The sequence below is a fragment of the Lissotriton vulgaris genome, chromosome 2_1 (genome assembly GCF_964263255.1).
Source record: "Lissotriton vulgaris chromosome 2_1, aLisVul1.2, whole genome shotgun sequence".
NCBI lineage: Eukaryota > Metazoa > Chordata > Amphibia > Caudata > Salamandridae > Lissotriton > Lissotriton vulgaris.
The window spans coordinates 1,725,900,945-1,725,922,430 of record NC_141687.1 but is presented as its reverse complement, the minus strand read 5'-3'; the positions used below and the strand labels follow the sequence as shown (position 1 = coordinate 1,725,922,430).

The following is a 21,486-nucleotide window of genomic DNA, read 5'->3' as shown; positions in this document are numbered from 1 at the left end:
AGTGGAAAAGGGAATGTTCAATTTTCTCAACTTTTTCAGTGAACTAGTTAGCTATTTCTTCGCACCATTCAAGCTCTGAGGGGCCTCGAACAGTCTGAATTGTCACATTTTAGCAGTGTGATGATTAGTAGTTGTGTAGGTACAGTGATGACTGTGCTGACCGGTGCAATGAGTGGTGCAAGCTCAGGTGGCCTTCTTGACAAAGCCCTGGTGCCTATTGTTTTACAAATGAAGCACTGGAGAGATGGCTTACCTTGGAAGTATACTAAGTAGGAAGAAGTAACACCCTTTAATGATATGTCAACCTGCCCTACCTTTTTATACCCTAGAAAATGATGAGAGTTTTCCTGGGAACTTTAAGGTCATACAAAATGCTGTCAATAATAGATCACACCAGCAGCATTAGGCTTCACCTTTCATATTACCTTTATGCATTCCTAATGGCTGAGTGTTATGCAATATATTTTTCTTACCACGTGTTGCAGCTGACTTGAATCTGGTCCCCCGGTTGGTAAGTCACGCCATTGTGGATACAAGGACACTGCTCTATGGGTACGCATCCACCACTTCCATTCAGTGCCATACCAGTGGGGCACATGCAGCCTGAGATGCATTGTCTGCTGATCTGCATGGTGACAAAGAGACAGCAGTCACTCAGAAAGGAATGAGACAACAGATTTTAACTTGACATAGGTTAGTGATAGCTCTCAGGTCTCATGTCCCATTCCTTTGCACGACCAACCGAATATTCAACATTTCTGGGAACCATGGGTACGCAGGAAGGTTATAAAAACAAAACTTTTGTGAGTTTGCTAAACTGAAAAAGCAGTTTTTGGCTTAAGTAGTCCAAAATGCAGCCAGCTCCATTTTTTTCTGTGCCCCCCATTACACACGGTCTTTACGGATAAACGTCAACCATTTAAATCCCTGAAGTTTATTCTACAATCATTTCTCCAATATTAGTCTCAATGTTTACTGCGATAACATCACTGACATTTCGGAATATAGTCTAATACACACACTTGGGATGAGCTAGAATGGCATGCACAAAGTTACTACTTGTATTGTACACACCATCTCACAAAACCTGTTGCCAAAGGTGTGTAAGCAATATCAGTTGCCATTAATCTTTACATGAAACTTGAAAAGATGAAAGTCTTAGCTGCTCCACCCAGGATTCAAACCTGTTCCTTGAAGGCTACACATTGATAATGATCATGCCACACCCCACTTTGCAGTTTTCAGACTATGTGCATCAGCATAGATAGGTGAACCACCAAATAAACAGGAAGAGCCAACCCGGAGCTGAGCCAAGGGTCTGACTTGGCTCTATGAGCATGTGAACAAGCCGAGCTACCTTCTTTCACTCTCACTCTGCTAGATCCACTGCCAAGAGCACCAGCCGATGTTCTCAGCTCTTTCATGGATATTGCATCTCAATTTTTGAAATGATGCATGTGGTGGTTCTTCACTCAGGAACAGAGAGGTTCTCTAGGAGAGTGAGTCTTTCTTTCTTGAACAGTTAGCACATAGAGCCATCCATAGAGCTGGTGCCATTTGGACTCAATCCTAGCCTCTCCTGAAGTGGTGAAAGTCACATGGCTAGACTGGTAAATGCCTGGTGCATTTTTATTAGCCAGTGGATCCCAATGAAATGTTGCAGTAGGCAGGCCATGTGGAGGATGTTTTCTGCGATCTAGCAGAACTCTCTGCCTTTGATTTCTGCCATATCGACATGAACACAGTGGACCTAGACTGGGAACTGCCACACGCTGATTGCTGCGCTTGGAGGGGGAAGTTCCCTTCATGTTATTTACCATTTTCACCGAATTGTTTTTAAAAGTTAAAATTTAGTGTGTGCTTTGATGCTCATTTTAAAATTGTTGAAAAACGTTTTGATTCATTTGTCCAACCTGGTCAGGTCCGCATACCCACACTTAAAACATTTATCGCACATCTGGCTGCTTTAGCGAGAATTTTCGGCCTCCTCGCTCCCGGTCGCCATCTTGTGTGAGGGACCAGGGGCTTCTTGCATGCTCCTAAAACGCCATCTTGGGTCGCGTACTAGTGTTTGAGGAAATTGTTGCTGCACACCTACTTAAAACAAGGGATGCAAGCACGCAGCTACCTAGACCGAGAAGTGCCACACGCTGATTACTGCGCTTGGAGGGGGAAGTTCCCTTCACAGTATTTACCATTTTCGCCGAATTGTTTTTAAAAGTTAAAATTTAGTTTGTGCTTTGATGTTCATTTTAAAATCGTTTTAAAACGTTTTGATTAATTTGTCCCACCTGGTCAGGTCCGCATACCCGCACTTAAAACATTTATCGCACATCTCGCTGCTTTAGCAGGAATCCTTGGCCTCCTCGCTCCCGGTCGCTATCTTGTGTGTGGGACCAGGGGCTTCTTGCACGCTCCCAAGACGCCATCTTGGGTCACGTACTAGTGTTTGAGGAAATTGTTGCTGCACACCTACTTAAAGACAAGGGATGCAAGCACGCAGCGCGCATGCTGATGGCACGCCGGAGGTGCCCCAGAGGGATGTATGACGTTACAACGCATACTTTTACCACGCATGCCTTTACAACGCAGTTTTTATAACGCATGCCTTTACAACGCATAGCGCTTTGGGCTGCTGGATAGTGAAAAGTTTAATTTACTATTCCAACTCCAGTCCCCGTGGACACTAGGGAAGGTGTTGGATAGTAAATTAAACGTATTCCCTATCCTAGAGCGCCCCCCAGCGCAATGCGTTGTAATGGTTTGCATTGTAATGACTGCGTTGTAATGGTAGTGCATTGTAAAAGTTTCATTGTAAAGGTTGTATAACGCCCCAGAGGCAAGCCTGTCTGCGCCCGGCCGGGACCAGGGGCCAGAACCCCTGCCCGGGTGCTGGCCTACGTGGCAGAGACACTATGGGCACTCAAGGTAGGTAACTATGCGTTAGAGGAAAGTGTGCAAGCAAGGTTGCGTGCTGAATCCCTACTGAAGGCCAATCACACTGAGACGGAGGTGGTCCTGTGGACTCAGGGTCAGACCCGACCTCCTACGGTTAATGGGCTGAAGGTAGCGGTGCTCAATACTCGCTCCTTGCAGAAACATCATCTCGAAGTGTTTGCCCTACTACAAGAGGGAAACATTGATATTCTGGCACTAACAGAAACCTGGTTGGAGGACACATCTACCCCAGATATTGTGACAGCCTTGCCAATGGATTTTGATGCGGTATGGCACAATAGGCCAGCGGTATCCAGGGCCGGGGGAGTAGCGGTCCTGTTTAAAAGGTGATTATGGACACCAAAATACTGGCAGAAAACTGTGACAGTGCGGACGTTTTGGGGATAAACATTTCCTTGAAATCCTCCTGCCTTATACTGATGGTAGTGTATTGACCCCCCAGATCTACCCCTGATTTCAATGAAAGTTTTCTGCAACTTATAACTGACCTATGTTCCAGATATAAACACCTCATAGTAGTGGGGGATTTTAAATGTCATTGGGACAAGACGCAAAGAGAGCCCATAGGAGCGCTATTTGAGACGAATATGCCCTAAACTCTTCTTTCCGTCACCTCTCTGCTTCAACTCAGCGCTTGGACGCCCACGGGCAGCAATCGCGCTCAATAAATATTTTTACAATTACAATTACATTACAATATGATCTCTATGGATCTAGAGCAATTGGTGAATAGCCCTACCCACATTAAAGGTCACACTTTAGACCTAATCTGGTCTTCACAACCGCGGGCACAGATAAATGATATCAGCCCTTGTGCCTGGTTGGACCACTCAAGTGTTAAGATGCTGGGTCCATAGAGACAGTCCACTCTTGCGGCCTCCACCTTTGTGGAGGAAGGTCAGATTGTGGAAAAATGTTGAAGCAGACTCTTTAGTAACTCTGCTTCACTCAATTCCTTTCCCTGTGGTGAGTGAGGACAACCTGGACCACAAAGGTGTAGCCCTATTCTGCCGGCTAGAGCAGGCCATTGATTCACTGGCACCTGAACGGAAAGAAAGGGTTAGAGACAATGGGAAAGCGGCCCCATGGTTTGACAATACACTAAGAGAAAAAAGCAACTCCTCCGCCAAGCTGAGAGGAGGTGGAGACTTAACTATTAGCCAGCAGAATTAAAAACCTATAAAGCCCTCTTTGCTACGTATAAATCGCTATCCTAGTTAGGAAGGCATTCATTTTACAAAGAAAGGATTGCTCTGGCAGGAAAAAAACAAAAAGAGATATTTGCCATTCTGAATGAACTAAGTCAAATAGAGGAAAAAATGCCCACAATCGCTCTTCCAAACTGGGATGGATTCCAGGATTTCTTTCTCCAGAAAGTTTTGGACATTATTTCGGAAATCACAACAACCCCCATTGACTTCAGCTCTCTGGATCAGATTAGCCCCCTTTGCCCTAGCAGCCAGTTGTCTAGCTTCCCAAGTTTTGATTCTGCCACTCTGGCTGCATTAGCAAAACAGATTAAATCAGGCTCTCGAATGGACCCCTGTCCTCCGAGGCTTTTCCAAATGGCCCTGCCGGGATTGGAAAGGCAGGCTCTGGGATTACTCAACGAGTCTTTAGACCTGGGCTATTTACCAACTAATTTGAAGGAAGCAAGGGTCAGCCTCCTATTGAAAAAAACCAGGGGCGGACACAACAGCCTTAAAAAACTACAGGTCCATCTCACAGCTCCCCTTTTTAGCAACATTTTTGGAACAACATGTCCTGAAAACACTTCCAAAATACTTGGAGGACCACCAATTGCTCCACACTAGACAGGCGGGCTTCAGAGCACACCATAGCACAGAGCTGGTGATGGTGTCCGTTCTGGACGAGCTCAGAGTTAGGGCCGATAAACAGCAGAGTGCTCTGATTTTATTAGATCTAACAGCAGCATTCGACATGGTCAGCCATAATATTCTGCTGAACCTTTTGTCTAATCTGGGCATAAAGGGGCAAGCACTTCAATGGCTAAGATCTTTCCTGACTGACCGCACTCAGAGAGTACAAATGGGTGAGCAGCTGTCGACCTTGGACTCCCTGACCTGTGGAGTCCCCCAGGGATCTGCATTGTCTCCACTCCTCTTTAATATCTATTTGCAGCCCTTGGTGGAGGCTCTAACACACAGAGACTGCCAGGTCTTTAACTATGCCGATGACACCCAACTCCTGGTCCGGCTTGACAATACAGGCAAGGCTCAAGAATCAGTAAAAAATCTACTTAGGTTTACTGTTAACTGGATGGCAGCCAATTCCTTGAAATTCAACCCAGATAAAACTGAGGTGCTTATAATTCCAACTCAAAATAGCCCCTGGTGTGATCTTTTTTGGCCCCCAGAATTGGGTGTGGTCCCAATCCCAGTGCCAGTAGTAAAAAGCCTGGGACTAAAAATGAACTCAGATTTGTCTATATCCTGCCAGGTTTCTTCGGTCGTGGGTATCTGCACGGGCTTACTTAGGCAACTGCGGAGACTTGTGCCTCTCCTCTTTATTTCTGTATTACAATCAATTGTTTCCACCACTGTCATCTCTCGGCTGGATTATGGCAATGCCCTCTATTTGGGAATTCCCCAGAAGTTCCTCAGGAGATTGCAAGTTGTACAAAATGAAGTGGCCAGGCTCATTTTTAGACTGCCTTGGAGAACGCGAGCCACTCCATTACTACGTAAATTACACTGACTGCCCATTGAACAGCGCGTGCAATTTAAGAGTCTTTGTATAGCCCACAAGGCTATTCATGGGATGCACCGAAATATATAAAAGAGTAAAAAAAGTAAGTTCCCGGCCGGGCTCTACCTCTCCCAGGTACAATCTTAAAACCAAAGGGGGCAGAACATTCTCGGTCCTCCTTCCACAGATCTGGAATGATCTACCGGAGAACCTGTGAAAGGAATCGGTTCTTTCCTTTAGAAAGCTTTTAAAGACCTACCTGTTTAGAGAGACATTGACATCGGTTTAAGTGCTGCCTCCGCTGCCACTAGACCTTCTTAAGCTAGTGACCTGTTCTTTCTCTAGATGCGCTTAGAGACAAGTGGTGATTTGCGCTATATAAAAATAAAGTAACATGACATAACATAACAGTGGTGGAGCCATTAGGTAGTAATGTAGGGAGTGTGCTTGGTGAGCACATTTTTACATGACACAAGGGGCTTTAGTTCATTTGCCCCTTCAATGATTGTTTAAATGGCACCCCCTTTAAAGCAATGGTTGTGTCTAGAGAAATGGCTGATTGCAGCCATGCTGTCAAATCCCTGCATCAGACAAAGTCCTTGAGAAAAAAATGTACTAAAACAACTGGGCACTTTCTTGGAGAACTAGGATGCACTCGACCCCCTGGAACCTGAGTTTCCAATTCATGATAGGACTTTTGAATGCTATGATTTTTGCAACAGAAAAGCTGTAGGCTATTGTTGATGAGGTATATGCAGCCAGAGTAGTTATTCGACCTCCCAGCATTGTGAACCATTCCATGTTCAAGAAGTGGTTTCTGTCATTCTATTTCCCACAAACCTTACAGAATCACTCAAGTTAGCACTTTACGAACCCCAAAGTACCTTGTTTTCCCTGGACATCCCACTGAGGTCTTTTCTGTCCCGACTGCTTCTTAATGTGAATTTTAGGCCTCTGTGGAATATGATCAGATTATGTGGGTGCAAAGTATTGTCCTATGTGGGTGACATTCAGTTTATCATCATCCATGTAGGACATTACTACGATAATCGATCACTGGGCTTCTTGATTTGTCAGTCGGGCTGTCATGGGAAGTAATGACTAGCTCTCAACATAGAACTGCCTGACTCATTCTAAAAACTAGCTTGTTCTCAACAGCACTGCCTCACTGGCAGCATTGTCACAGCTTCAGTGCTACATTGCAAAGCAAAGGAGGAGGAAATGCATAGGATCACTGTCAATGCAGCCAGGATGAATTACTGTGGATTCATGATTATAAAATACCAAAATGAAACTCTTGTACTTTTCTGGTCATTAATATAATTGTAAAATAATACCTCCCCAAAAGTTAAAATACATTGAGCCAAATAAAGACACGGCATATAGCAATCATCAAAAAGTAAAGGAAGTGTACCCCACGAACCCAAGCTGTACTCATGGACCAGATCTGCTACCTTGACACCACAAGCACCATTACTACAGAGGCAAACAACAACAACAGGTCCATTCCAAAGGCACTACTTCCCCCACACTGTCTTCTGCTCCCACTGTCCCTGAAATGAAAAACAGTGAGGGTGCTGCTGTCCTACACGAAATCTCTAAACTACACTGTGCCTATTTGTGGAAAAATAGAATCAGATTCACAAAAGAAGATAACATTTTTTAAGAGAGGCTTACAAATAAAAACGTTATTCTCTTTTTCCAACTCTCCACAAAATTAAAAAGACATAGCCAAGAGAATCAATCACTCAACAATATGGGCAGCATATTTCAGCACCTATGCATAAGTCTAATGAACCAAGCTAGGCCTAACTTTAATCCTCGAAACTCATTAGTATTGCACAATTCCATTTTAATAAAACATACCTATCTCATGCCAATCAGCCCATGGTTTATATTGTGCAAGCATCATAGGATCTCCATGACAGTTCATCGCCTCATGACTGCAGTGCTTTGAGTAGCCATATTAGGCGCAACATCCCAGGGCTAAAGTAGGTCTGCTCACAGTTCTTCGAAACACATGCTGCCTAACTCATTATATTTATAACCAACATGTAGCACAATACAGTGATGCTTTACGAACTGGACTTACGCAAGAGACACCCAAGTTCTGACAACTTTTCTGGCATTCAGACCCCGAAGCGCCCGGTGGCACACTGCTACAGTTGAAGAAGATTTGTGGAGGTTTACAACCTGCAATAAAGAGAAGTGTAGAGAAAAAGTACATCACATTTCTCACATTACACTGCACCACCCCACACCACATCACACCAAAGGCCTCATTAGAAAGTGGCAGAATTCCATCTAGAATGATAACTCAGGTTGAAAGAAATCCTGGCACTACACAATATCCAAGGTTCTCCAGGCCAAGAAGTATGGGGTCTATGAACTACAGGCCTTATAATTCTGGGCTGGATACATTAGATTTTGTCAGGCGCTGCAGGTGGAGTGGCTGTCTTGTGCCTGCCCAACCCCAGCAGCAATATTGGAGTGCAGATAATGCTCTCTCTGGACAGGCACAAGACTTCCCTGACTCCCACCAGACTTTTCTCAACACTTTCCACCTGCACAGAACAGGTGGAAAATGTCTGCTGTTTTCGTCTAGTAGTAAAGTTAGGACTAACTTTAGGACTCCTAAACTGAGAAAAATCCTAATTTTAAGACTCTCGGTATTCACAGAAGGCATTTAGGAGTCCTAAAGTCAGGAATCCTAACTTTACTACTACTAAATTGAGAAAAATCCTAATTTTAAGACTTTCGGTATTCACAGAAGGCATTTAGGAGTCCTAAAGTTAGGACTACTAACTTCTGTGAATACCGAAATGAGTAAGTGCCTTCTGTGAATACCGAAATGAGTAAGTGCCTTCTGTGAATACCAAAATAGTAGTAAGTTTAGGATTGAGTCTTAAATTCATTCTGTGAATCGGGCCCTATATTAGGACAAGAAAAGTTGAATTATTTCAGAAATGTATTGGGGTTGAGAAAATGTGGGTATATTCTGAGATCTTGCAAAACTATTGATATTTTGAAATCTGCAGTTTTAGTTGTAACAGGATTTTTCAAAAAATGTTGTATATTGTATTTGTGGTTCCTTTGAATATACTGGGCAAATGCATACCACAAATATTTTGAAACATGCAAATTGTAAAATACTTGAAGTGTGAAATTAGGGAGTAAGTGCATATTTTTTTCTGACAGTTGTCTCACTGCACTGGCATATGTATGCCTACTGTCAATGTACGAATCTTAAACCATACAAATCTGGCTTGTTTTTATAGCGAGGCACGTTTAAAATTAAACTTCAATAACATTTTCATTATGCAAAAATGGCAATATGTTTTGCCACAACTATAGGGAATTCCAATCACATTACTACAAGATGCACAGACCTCAGAGCCGTGTAACAAGTGCAAACATTGGAAAAAATAACAACCCTTACCCTCACTGTGCTTGCAGTCTAGAATTCCCCTGGTGCAGGTACTGAAAAAGAACCAATAAAAATGTTAGACTTGTACCACGTTTCTCTATCAGAATGAGATATTCAAGTTCCTAAAAAGCATAGCACATAAACTGAAGCTTGCATTCTCTCATTTACCTGCATTTTTAAGCATCAGGAATTTTGAATTCCGTCGATCATCTCTATGAATAAATATAGCATTTGCATGCATTTGTCTTTAGTAAATCTAGCCCTAGCTGTGACAAAGGAAAATATCCACCATGACACTGCATGCCTCTCAGGGGCGTAATGGTCACCCCCGCAGCCCTGCAGTGCATGAGAACATGCACTTCCACTTCCTAAGCCTGAGGTGGCCACCCTCGGCCTCATCTTATGTTTACTGTATGCAGTGACACGAGGTGACAGTGTCCCTTTAACAATTCGATGCTCAGTGTGCACCGAACTACCTGTAGAACTTCTCAAAGCATGAACGCTTGAAGGTTTAATACAAACATGCATTGGCAATGTCAATAGGCCTGGCTGTACGGTAATGTGAAGCATCACAATAAAATAGCATGGGAATGGATATATATTTGTGTAGAAGCAGAGAACTGCAGAATAATATTGATGTAGGCTAAAAAAATCACGTGACATTTGCACTGTCAAGCAAGACCTAAAAATCCATGTGGATTACTGGCTGTTTTATCTTTGCTCCTGCCAGAGAAACATAACATAAATTATCTGGTTATCTAAGCCACCTTAATAGCATTACAATGTTATGTGTGTACCACTGAAAGTTCAAGCTCAGGCAAATACATAAACAAACAAAATGATTACAGCTGGGGAAACCAAGCACTTTTTGTGGAAGCACACAACTTATTCCCTATAACAACATGCACCCCTGCCTCTCGGCTTGTTTGTTCTGTATTGACCCCAGCTCACTTTTCTGTTCTTGCAACCACTGAGTATGATCTGGTGAGTCCGGACCGAGTCATTCTCATATTTCTTCCACTTCACCTCTTACCTAGCATTTTGGTCTGGTGAATTGTCAGTCTTTGGGTGCCAATAAACTTGACGTCTTCTGTCTCTGCTGATTCTACGCTGGATGTATTATTTCTCCTTGAGACATGGTTAACAGAGGCTTTGGGCCTCATGTCGTGCAAGCCCTTCCCACTGTGTTTTGCTTCATATGGGGAGTCAGACTGGGCAAAACTGTTGGCGGAATAGCAATTATATACATGGAATCGATAAAGTCTAAAACTATGGTGTTTAATATCCAGGGCACTGAAACTCTGCGCTTTTCATTAACTATCTGTTCTACTTTTACATTTTCAGGCCTACGTTTGTATAGACCACCTGGCCCATATACCCAATTTTAGCAGGTGGCCCTTCCTGAAGTAATTGCTGGATTAGCTATGGACAGGCCCAATTCACCTTACTTGGTGACTTCAATCTTCATAAGGACGATACAAATGCCTGTGCCTCCAAAACCCTCTTACTTTGTATGGCCTCCTTGGAGTTAAGCGATACGAAAGGCGATGATGGACGATATGGCCATGTCTGAACTGGGGTGGCGGAGTGAGCTAAAGAATGATGATGGATTAAACCCAGATCAGTTGATTGGGGGTGAGTGCTTGCATTGTTCAACACTCCATCCATCATCCCCTTTTTGGTTTTGCTTTGTTCGCCCCAAGTTGGCAGGGTATACCCAGACGTGGGTCCCTTGCTCACGTTGCCACTGGATTCAAGCTAGCCTAGCTGATGATGGCTGATTAGCCAGAAACCGGTCCCAGGATGCTTCCTTTCGGTCCAGGGAAGACATGGCTTGGCAGTTCAGGCTGGACTGTTCCCATGAGGCACAGGGTCAGACTGATTTGCACATGGCCATGTCTGAACTGGGGTGGTGGAGTGAGCTAAAGAATGATGATGGATTAAACCCAGATCAGTTGACTGGGGGTGAGTGCTTGCATTGTTCAACACTCCGTCCAACATCCCCTTTGGTTTTGCTTTGTTCTCCTTGGAGTTAAGGCAGTTATTGGAGAGCCTGACCCATGATAAAGGTCACATGATTGATCTTGTTTTTATCAATATTCACAAACTTCAAGTCCAGATCCCCTTCCACTAACCTGGATGGACAATTTTTTGGTCCCTTTTTATCTCACCAAATCTCCTGTATATGTACCTCCCCCACCATTCAGGTAGTTGAGTGTGCCTGGTCCAAACTACATCTCAAAAACTGGCTAGAGACTCTGGAAGCATCAATACCATAGATCTTCAGTTTACAGCTTGGATGCTCAATTCATTGGATGAGGTCCTTCGTGTTACATAGTGGAAAGACACCCAGTAGACACACAACTCCCCTTGGTTTAATGATCATCTATTGGCTCTAAGGAAGGAGTGTAAGCACCTGGAGAGGAAATGAAGAAGGAACTATGATGAGATTAGTAAAGATGTATACAGGAAGTCTATCAGATCCTTCCATGCAGAAATACAATTTGCTCAATCTGCTTTTTTTTCTCGAACATTAATTCCTCCAACTCTCCTTAAGAGATCTTTAGGATCCTTAAAAATATTACAGAACCTCCAATCACCAGCTCTACTCCAGTTGCCCCTGTGGAGCATAATAACTATTTGGATCTTTTCTTTCAGAAGAAAATCTTGGATATCTATTGCTCCATTCTGGATACTCTCTACTCTGTGGTGTCCCACCACATCGTTCCTCCCTCGGATTGCCACAGTGTTCTTACTACATTTCTTAAGATCTCTGTGAACCTGGTTATGATCTACTAAATACACTAAAATCTGTCTCTCCCTTGGACCCCATCCCTCCCCCCCCCCCAGATTTTAAGGTAGGGCACAAAATGCATTATCCCAGTACTTACAAAGTTGCTAAACCACTGCCTCCTCTCTGGGTAGGGTTGTTCCCCAGCTGTAGAAGCATGCTATGGTTAAGCCACTGCACAAGAACCCTAATCTGGATCTCCTTTGTTTGAGCAACTTTAGGTCAATCACTTTGCTTCCTGGAGTCTCCAAGCTTACAGAAAAATACGTCAATAGATCTTTATCTGTTTTCCTTAAATTGAAGGATCTGCTCCAGCCATCTTTCTTTGGCTCCCTGCATCCAAGCAGTAGCCAGGTGGATGGCCGGAGGCAAAATAAACCTTAATGAGGACAAAACAGAAGTGATGCTGCTTGGGAATAACTTTGCTAGCAACCTTCTGTGTATTCTATCTGACATCTTGAGCAAGTCAATATCCCCCAAAAGAGCAAAAAAGAATCTTGTGTTGTGGTTAGACACCAGTCTCACCATGGACCATAAAGCAGAGAATCTTGCCACCTCGTGTTATGGCATCCTGAGACTGCTGAGAAAGGTTCTTTCCCTTTTCCCTTTTACAACTAGGAGAATGATCATCCAGGTCCTTGTGCTGTCCGACCTTGATTATTGGAATGCACTGTATCTCGGCTCGCCTGCTGTGTCACTAGAAAGTTGCAGACTGTGCAGAACGCTGCTGCCCTTCTTTTTATGAAAATTCTTAAACACGAGTCTGCTAGGATGGCTCTCAAGGATTTCTACTGGTTACCAGTGGAATGTCGAGAGCAATTCAATACACTCTGCATTCTGTATAGGGCTTTCAATAGCAAAGGGCCCTCTCTGTTGAGACCGGTAGCCTCTCCATACGTGCCAATGAGAACTCTTAGATCCTCTTCTGCTCAGGCCCTAAGGGTTCCTAGGATTAAAAGATTCTGATGAGGCCGGGGCTCCATCTCGTTTTTGGCTCCTAATCTTCGAAATGCCCTGCTTCTGGAGCTCCGCTTAATGGAGACCGAACTCCCCTTTCATAAGGTATTGAAGATGTGGCTTTTTCTTGACTGATTCCCCTGCAGCCCTATTATCCCTGCAACACTGGGAGGCCTTCAGGTAGCCATGTGCTTTACAAAAATACTGGACTAGACTGATGATGCTTTTATAATTGTCTGGCAGCAGGTGTGCTGTCAAGCCGGACAATTACAATCTTGGAGAAAGGTAGGAGGCATGCCCTTCAGCTAGTGGATGAGAACCCATACTATCATAAATATGCTTTCATGGAAAGGCGGGATATCCCTACAAGGTTGCGGTGGTGCACAACAGTACCCACATGCACGAAGAGTCACTAGCTGAAGAACTTTCACTTTCTGGTTTTGCTCCTACATTTCCACAAGCTGTATGCAGCATGGACTGATCAAGAGAGAGTGCCATTGCTGGTGACCTGGGGCATTTTAGCATTCTCCTTTGCTGTTATCAGAATGAGTCTGGCAAACTGTAAGTTTTCTTATCTGTTAAGTGTCATGGCCAGTCAAGAGGCACTAAAACCACTTCACATCAGCAAGTCCCATCTTTTTTTTCAGTTATAGGATTTTTTGCCAAATTGATGGCATTTTGGATCTTGGAGTTTTGTTAGCGCAGAGTTTGCGGAAATATTTTAGAATAAAAATAAGAGTGGCTTAAAGCATGTCACCCTTGCACTTTGCCGCTTAGCTGCGGAGCCCACCTGCCCCTTCACTGCTGCCCTCCCAGTACTGTCTTATGATGTAGGTCTACATGTCTCCTGCACATTCACTTGTGCTAAACTGTAGTAAAACTGGTTCAGTGGCTTGCTCCTGTGGGTCCCAATGGTTTGAAAGAATTCCATGCCTTTATCCAGATGTATTTGCTCAATGGGGTAGACAGCTCAGATGAGAGTGGCACAATGATCAGAATGACAGTGGTATTACAAAGTGAGTTGCCATGGGATTGAGTAGGTTTGGGGTGTAAGAAGGAGATGGCTGTTGAAAATGATAATCTTTTGTTTGGTATTTTCCCAAATGTGTGCTTTCTTTTGCTGAACCCGTTTTTGCTGGACACGGGGCTCTGCGCACTTAATTCCTGCTAACCAGTGGTAAAGAACGTGTGCTCTCCCTTTAAACACTGTATTATTGGCATATTTCTTTTTGGGGTATTTAGTGTATGTGTTGGGCCCTCCTAAATGACACTACATGTAACCAGGGACTGTAAATTAAATGTTACCAGAGTGTAGCAGCACTAAACTGGCTGAATTAGCACTAGAAAGCATGTCTAAGGTGTGCTCTGGCTCACTGCGTCTCTGGATTCAAGCTAGCCTGGTTGATGAGGGGTGAGGCTTGTTTCCGGTCCAGGGAGGACCTGGCCTGGAAGTTCGGGTTGGACTGTTCCCATGAGGAACAGGGTCAGGATTGATTTGCATATGAATGGATCCAAACTGGGGTGGCATGGTGAGCAAAAGAATGATGGATTTAACGCAGATCCCTTGACTGGGGACGAATGTTTGATTTGTTCGGCATTCCGTCCATCATCTGTGTGTCCTCTTCATCTTGGAAGGGAAGTTTTAAACTGCCATTTTGATCTGGGAAAATAAGCCTTTTTTCCACGCCAAAACCTCACTTTTTAATACTTAAAAGTCACCCATCAGTTTGGCAGTGTACATACAGCCTAATTCATGAAGCCTAAATCGGCTCGCAAAGGGGCAGATTCTGAGAATCTGGCCCTTTGCGAGTGCGATGTTTGCATTTGGGATTCAACATCCCAAATGCAAAAATCGCTATTTGCTAATTCGCATATTTGCGAGGATTTACATTTAAGGAATCTCTATTTGAGATTCCTTAAATGTAATTCATCATCCATTTTACAATTGCGAAATCGCAATTTCGGGCCGCAATTTACCGCGAGGTCAAACCTCGTGGTAAATTGCAAAAACTCAGAAAAATGCATTTAAATGCATTTTTCTGAGTTGCACGTTACACACACACATGTCCTTTGGACATGTGTGTGTGCAACACCTGTGTTAATTTCCATTGCAGGGGTGCTACAGGGTGTCCTTTGGACACCCCTGGCACCCTTGTACTCGCAATCTCATTTGCGATTAGCTAATTGCTAATCGCAAATGAGGAATGACTGGGAATCAGTGGGAATCGCAATTAATATTGCGATTCCTACATGAATACCGTTTTGCGAGTCTCAAATAGCGATTCCTTATGATTCGCTATTTGAGCCTCGCAAAACGGCCCGTTCATGAATCAAGCTGTTAGTATCTTAAATATAGGAAATGCATATTTAATGTTTTTAATGTCCTGATAATGAAAAACCTCTAAAGCCATTTTTCACTGTGGCAGGACTGTCGCTCCCACAGGAAAACACTGGTCAACACTATAGAACCCGTTAGTCCTTAATTTTAGTAGGGGAGCACCCTTGAAAAATTATTCAAGGATTAATTTTAACAGTAATTTTAAATCAAACGTAATGGTCAAGGCGGATTTTATATTCCTACTTTAGAAATAGCACTCTTAAAAAGTTGTCATTTTCCTGCCTAAGCCTAAAGCATCTTTCTGTCACTTGGCTGCTGATGGCTCTCCTGATATGAGATGTGGATTGCTCCCAGGCTGTGGACAAAAACCTTGGAAGTGGAGTGGTCCTTTTCATCTTTGAGGAGGATGGTCTGTGGTATGTGTCAGCTCCTTTCCAGAGCTTCAATGGACGCTTACCCTGTCAGTGGTAGATGTAGCTTACACATAGGCATGTGTCAAATCTGTTATTTCTATATATTTAATATGTTACACTTTTTTGAAACGTTTCTGTAGTTCCATAGCTTTGGCATTAGGTCTGATGCTTCTGATTCTGGAACTGGCCAAACCAGGCGCTTTTATACGTCTTACACTAAAAAATAAATGCTCTTCTTTGACTTCCAGCCTGATCTTTATGGGCGGATGATTTTTTAACAACTTCAGTGAATCCCATGCCAGTGGGATGGGCGAGCTGCCATAGAAATGGTTTGGAAGGGAATGTTTCCCCATAATCATAGTCACACGTCCGGCTGGATGGGCACAGGGAGCTCTGAACAGAGGAGAAGGGTGCTGCAGTGTTGAATTTAGGTAGTGAGGCCCACTATGGATTATCCTACAGTAAAACACACAGGAGCTACTGAAATAGTAGAAAAGGTCACCCTTTGGAATACTTACCCCTTTGATTAGGAAGTGGCTAGGAGGAACCTGCCCCCACAGGATGGCACTGGGCATGAATGTGGCATTCACAATTCCCAAGCTCAGAAATCTCCTGGACCTGGGGAAAATCAGAAGGACTGCCATGCTGCCTGTAGATGACTGGACTAATCTTGAGCCCAGAACACCAGATGGGACTCCAAGGGTCAGCTGTCTGACTTCTTGTTTGAGATACAGGGACAAAACAATCTGCCAGAAGCCTTTTCATGCAACTGCTCAGCTGACCAGTACCAACCGAACCTGCCCTGTTGCTGGCCTCTCTTGATGTGAGACCCAATCCCCAAGTGGTTCCTCCTAGGTCCTGGACCCTTGACTGGCGTCATAGTGTACTCCTCATGTCCCCAAGCTACAAGATCTGGCACTCAGAAACATTTTGCCACTTTTCTCCCCAGGGAACTGACGGAAACTTGGATGACCATTGATGCTGAATTAATGGTCAGCCTCAGTTTGCTGGTTTTCCCGGCTCAGGTTTTCCAGAAATGTATGTAGAGGGCTTGATCAGAAAGGGTGCGAAGCTTCAATCCATCAATGTCAAGGCCTTCCTTGGCATAGACTTTGCCTGCTCTAAGCTTTCGCCTGTTTGTTGACGTCCGCTCTAGGACCCCACTCTTCAACAACAAGCTGTCATTTTGAAACCCAAAGGTAAATTTTTCACCAGGAAAAACATGTATCTGGCTTGTGCTACTTCGTGGTTGGCCCTAACTTCTGACTTTGACCCTGTCTATTTCAACTAGCTAACCACAATTGGCGCTTTGAACTTTCTGTCGTTATTTCTACTTCAAGTTACAAAATGTCATATCTCCGGCTCTACTGATAAGATTTTTCTCATTTTGGTATCATTTTATGTATTAAAATATCCTCTATTGTTCGAAGGTGGTTTGGGATTTTTCCTGTTTTGTTTTTCACTGTATTAGTTTTTGCGTACTGTATAAATACTTTACACATTGCCTATAAGTCAGGCATGACTGCTTTTTGCAAAGCTACCAGAAGGTTAAGCAAAGGTTTATGTAATTACTTTTGTGATTCACCCTGACAAAGATTGTGATTATTATTTGAGGTGGATTCTCACCCACCTTAACTAATACTTTGGTTTCTTACAAGGTCTATCCTCTTTGGTCACAAAGGGACACAAGCGGTCCTGGCACAGAAAAAAGGCAACTACGTCGACCATATCCGGCTTGATGAAGAGTCTTGCCCGACGGCATGGGAAAATTCTCCAGAAAAGTTTCTAAGTGTGAAGGGAAAATATTGACAGAGGCCTTCCACTATCCAACCAGGGCTCCATCGCAGTCGTCCTCAAAACTTTGACTTCGTCCTGGTCAGTGCAATCAGATCTCCCAACTTTGCACTAGTGTTTTAAGCACTTGAAAGAGTTTATTCTTTAAAAATTCTTAGCTCTGGTTTTCTACATTGGATTTTTGTCTTTTTGGCATCTATTTGTTCATACAAATATAGCCTATTTTTATGAATTGGTATTGGATTTTTTATTGTGTGTTTTGTTTTACTTATGTAATGTATTGGTGTTTCTGGATGCTGTACACACCTGTCTCCTAAGTTAAGCCTGCCTGCTTACAGCCATCTACCAAGAGATGAGCAAAAGAATAATGTATTGAGAACTTGACTTGAACTCATATTGAGATTGTGGCTTTATTACTAGTGGTAGGTACCTACCTGCACCTACTAATAAATCACCTAGCAATACATGGGCACAGAGTAAATTACTCCGTCCCCATAACAGAGGAGTTGCCAGCCAGATATATATATGGCAGCCAAGCATGCAGTCATTTATAAAAGCATAGCCAAGATCCGCGGTGATGGCGTTTACTACCAATGCAATATACTCTGTGCTATGGAGCTGCATCAGCAGGATGCAGCCCTGTAGCATAGAGTATTCTTTTTCTTTGCCAAAAGACAAACACAAAACAAGATTTTCTTTTGTAAAGAAAGCAAGTAATTCTCCCACAGCCTTTGGAGTCATCTCTCATGGCAAGGGAAGAATTATTGCAATTTTATTGTTCCCACCACTAGATTTTGCCTGGCAGTGAGGGAGAGTAAAAAAATGTCTACATGTCCTCCCATCTAAATTGGGCAGGAGGACATTTGCCATTTCTCTAACAGCTGTTACTCCCCAGGGCTGTTGGAGAAGTTTGCCATGACAGAGACAAAGTAGTCTCAGCCATGGACAAACTTAAGGTCCACCCAAAAATAGATTGGGCAGGCGGACCACTATGCTAGTGGGGAGGGAACTCTGTCACCTCCATGATAGACTTTCCTTCCTGCCAACATATAAATCGAGCCCAAAATATTTAAGTAATTTGAAGTTATCTATAAACCATTGGCGGGAGCTTACCTTGAATTAGATGCTTCTTTGAGAAGTGGAAAAGTGACCCAAGCCCTTGATGTCTGAGTCCTTTTGGACATACATTTGGCAGTGGAACAGGAAAGAGTAGAAGAGATTGTCTGCCAGAGCCTATCCTTGAACGATGCGTGAGTAGGATTGGTTAAGTGCCTGAGGTGCAATGCCCGATGTGTGATTATTCAGTTTTTTGGAACTCTGATTCAGGTCAAGGAGATCTAGCAGAGCAAGATAACTGCAGCACACCCTAGAGTAGTCTATCGGTACCCCCTCTCCAAGGGATGGTATAGATTCAAGTCTTAGACAAGTAAGCACCGGGCTTCCCTTAGCTATTGCAAATGTGTCTATTGGGATGTGCCTTTCCCCACCTGCAGCAAAAACACCAAAATGGTCTCAAAACCGTACTTATGAGAAGATGAAGAGTATGTGAGTGACATTTGGTCCAACAATCAGGTGGGAGCCAGCTTCAAACGTACTCGTAGCCAGTCAATTTAATGCACTAAGGTTTGTTTATTTAGAGCTCCTGGTAACACAATTAGTTCACCTTAAGTAAGGACTGAGGAAAGGGAATGTCTAGTTAAATCAACATTCCCAGGCACTTTTCCACATTGTTATTTCCAAGCTGTGTACGGTTGGGATGTTGCACCAAGAGGTAGTCAATATTATGTTAGAGTGCAAGATGGTGTTACCATTTTAAGTCAGAGTTTCTGAGGCAAGATGCGCTTGGGGCTGACTTTGCAGATATCCTGGTGTGTTCCCACCGGTACCTGGGAGAATAGAACTCATGATTTCAACCATTTCTAGGTAAACTGACAAAAAGCCTTTATGTAGTGAGTCTGTGCATATTCTGTGGTCTGATATTATCTTTGTTCTATATGAAATTAGAGGCAAATTAAAGATTGTGCTGAACTTCCCACATGCATCACATAACAAATTCACTTACACATACAGCTTCTCCTGCCAAAGGTTCCATCACAGAGACATGGGAAACCTCATCTGTTTACAGACACTGATTCTGCAAATCTTACGTCTGTCTAATGGGATGCGGGACTTATATTTTAAGGAATATCCCTCATGACTCTAATGAGAATTAGGACATGCCAGAGCCTACCGGATACAATATAGTCTTGACTCTTCTGCACCAGCTCTTTGGATACTGTAAGTAAGCATTGCATGAAGCGTTTGAGTGTGATAAATCCTAATTTTCCATGCTATCTCTTTATATAAATAAATGGACCAATCATGTGTTCAGTTGAAATGACCTGATCATTTTTAGTTCACCATGGTGGGTACATAGAATGGTATTTTTGCATAACTAAGGGACCGCTAATCCGCAAGAGCTCGGAATGCGATCTGAACATCTTGATCATGCGATTCGAGAAAGCTCTAGACTCAGGGTACTTGCAGGGTATTCATCACAACACAGAATATCAGAATCATTATCAAACTAGAACCGCCCTGCTTGCCAATGATGGATCTGGACAGTTCATCTTACCATATGAGGCCATTCCCATTGACGGTGCTACCAGAAGGCACAATCGATCCCTGGTAGTAGCAGGGGCAGCTTGCAGCAGGGACACATGCCCCAGAGTAATCCAGATATTCCCCAGCAGGACAGACACAGCCATCCACAGGCACAAATGGGGTGTTGCAGGTCATGTCAGGCTCACTGATGGCGCGGCAGCTGGGCTGGCAGGTGGTGACATTGTAGTTGTAAGTCGTGGTGGCTGCACATTCGGTTGCATATTTACCTTGTGAAAGAAGAGGAGAAGGGACACCTGAGTTTTCCTTCCTCACAGTAATACCTTTCATTAAAACACATACCGGACCGTCTCTGTGTATTGACATGCAGTGGGAAACCAGAGTGCTGCCGCGGTGCAACAATCAGGGGCTTTGTTACAATACGAAATACAAAGTTATTTCTCTTACAACTGTCCCTTGCATTTATGCTTGTTAGGGAGTAAAGCGTGGATTTCAGAAAGCCCGTGAATATGTTTGTGCCATGCAAAGCAAGGGAGAATGGTGTGTTATTGTTTTTTTAATGTAGGGGGCAAATATCATCGTGGAAGATATGAGCTTTCGAATAAATACAAACTACCTGGTGCTCAAGGTCTAGGGGCGATATTATCAAGAAAGGGCGATACATTATCGCCACTTTTATGGGCAGGAAACTGCAGCTAAAGCGACGATAATGGGCTTGATAATATGCCCTTGTTAATTCCCATAGAAGCCCAGGTTAACACCAGAACCTGGGCTTCTATGGAAATTTACAAGGGCATATTATCAAGCCCATTATCGCCGCTTTAGTGGCAGTTTCCTGCCAATAAAAGTGGCGATAATGTATCGCCCTTTCTTGATAATATGGTCCCCAAATTCGTGTTGCTGGAGTAATTATGTAAAACAAGATGTTGTTAAAATAACGGTTGGATTGAAATGAACTATCAAAGATAATACATAAATAAACAGGGTGTATACTCTTAATTGCTCGGGGGAATAGAGCTTGTTATCATGTGCTCTAATGTTCAGCCCTGGCATAATTATATTTTCAAATCCAGCCTTATACCAGGCATGGGAAAGCACCTATTGGACCTGCCAAAAATTAAGATTGTTAATTCAGCAGATTGAATTATTTCAATAACGGAGACAGCTATCGATGGGTTTTGTTGTTTGTTTGGGATAAAAATGACCTCGTTGAGCTGCTCGTTTTTTGTGTCATCAAGGTTTTGACTGCTGTGTATGTTTGATTCAGATATTCGGGTTTCAATGTTAGCTTCTGAAGGTACATTTGAGTCTGTATTGCTGTCCACCTGATTAGTAGTTACTTTTCTATGTAGTAGATGAAGCAAGTCTACTATAGCGTCAACAAAATGGTGCCACTAATAGTTTTTGTGTTCATCTTTAATATCTTTTAATACCATTGGTTGTTCAGCAAGAGCCGAAGATTTCTCCCTTAAGGTATCTGCCATTTTTAGGTCGAGCA

At 43.3% G+C, this 21,486-nt stretch overlaps 1 protein-coding gene across 1 annotated transcript in view; it reads right to left on the bottom strand.

Annotated features, from left to right (window-relative positions):
* LOC147733193 (mucin-5AC-like) overlaps nt 1-21,486 on the bottom strand; it is a 245,804-nt gene that overhangs the window by 136,047 nt on the left and 88,271 nt on the right. Inside the window, exons 17-20 of the mRNA XM_086957733.1 lie at nt 20,002-20,257; nt 9,107-9,147; nt 7,760-7,860; nt 474-625 (exon numbers count right to left, since the gene is read on the bottom strand). Of these exons, the coding sequence (XP_086813859.1) occupies nt 474-625; nt 7,760-7,860; nt 9,107-9,147; nt 20,002-20,257 (550 nt within the window). The remainder of the gene's footprint in view (nt 1-473; nt 626-7,759; nt 7,861-9,106; nt 9,148-20,001; nt 20,258-21,486) is intronic.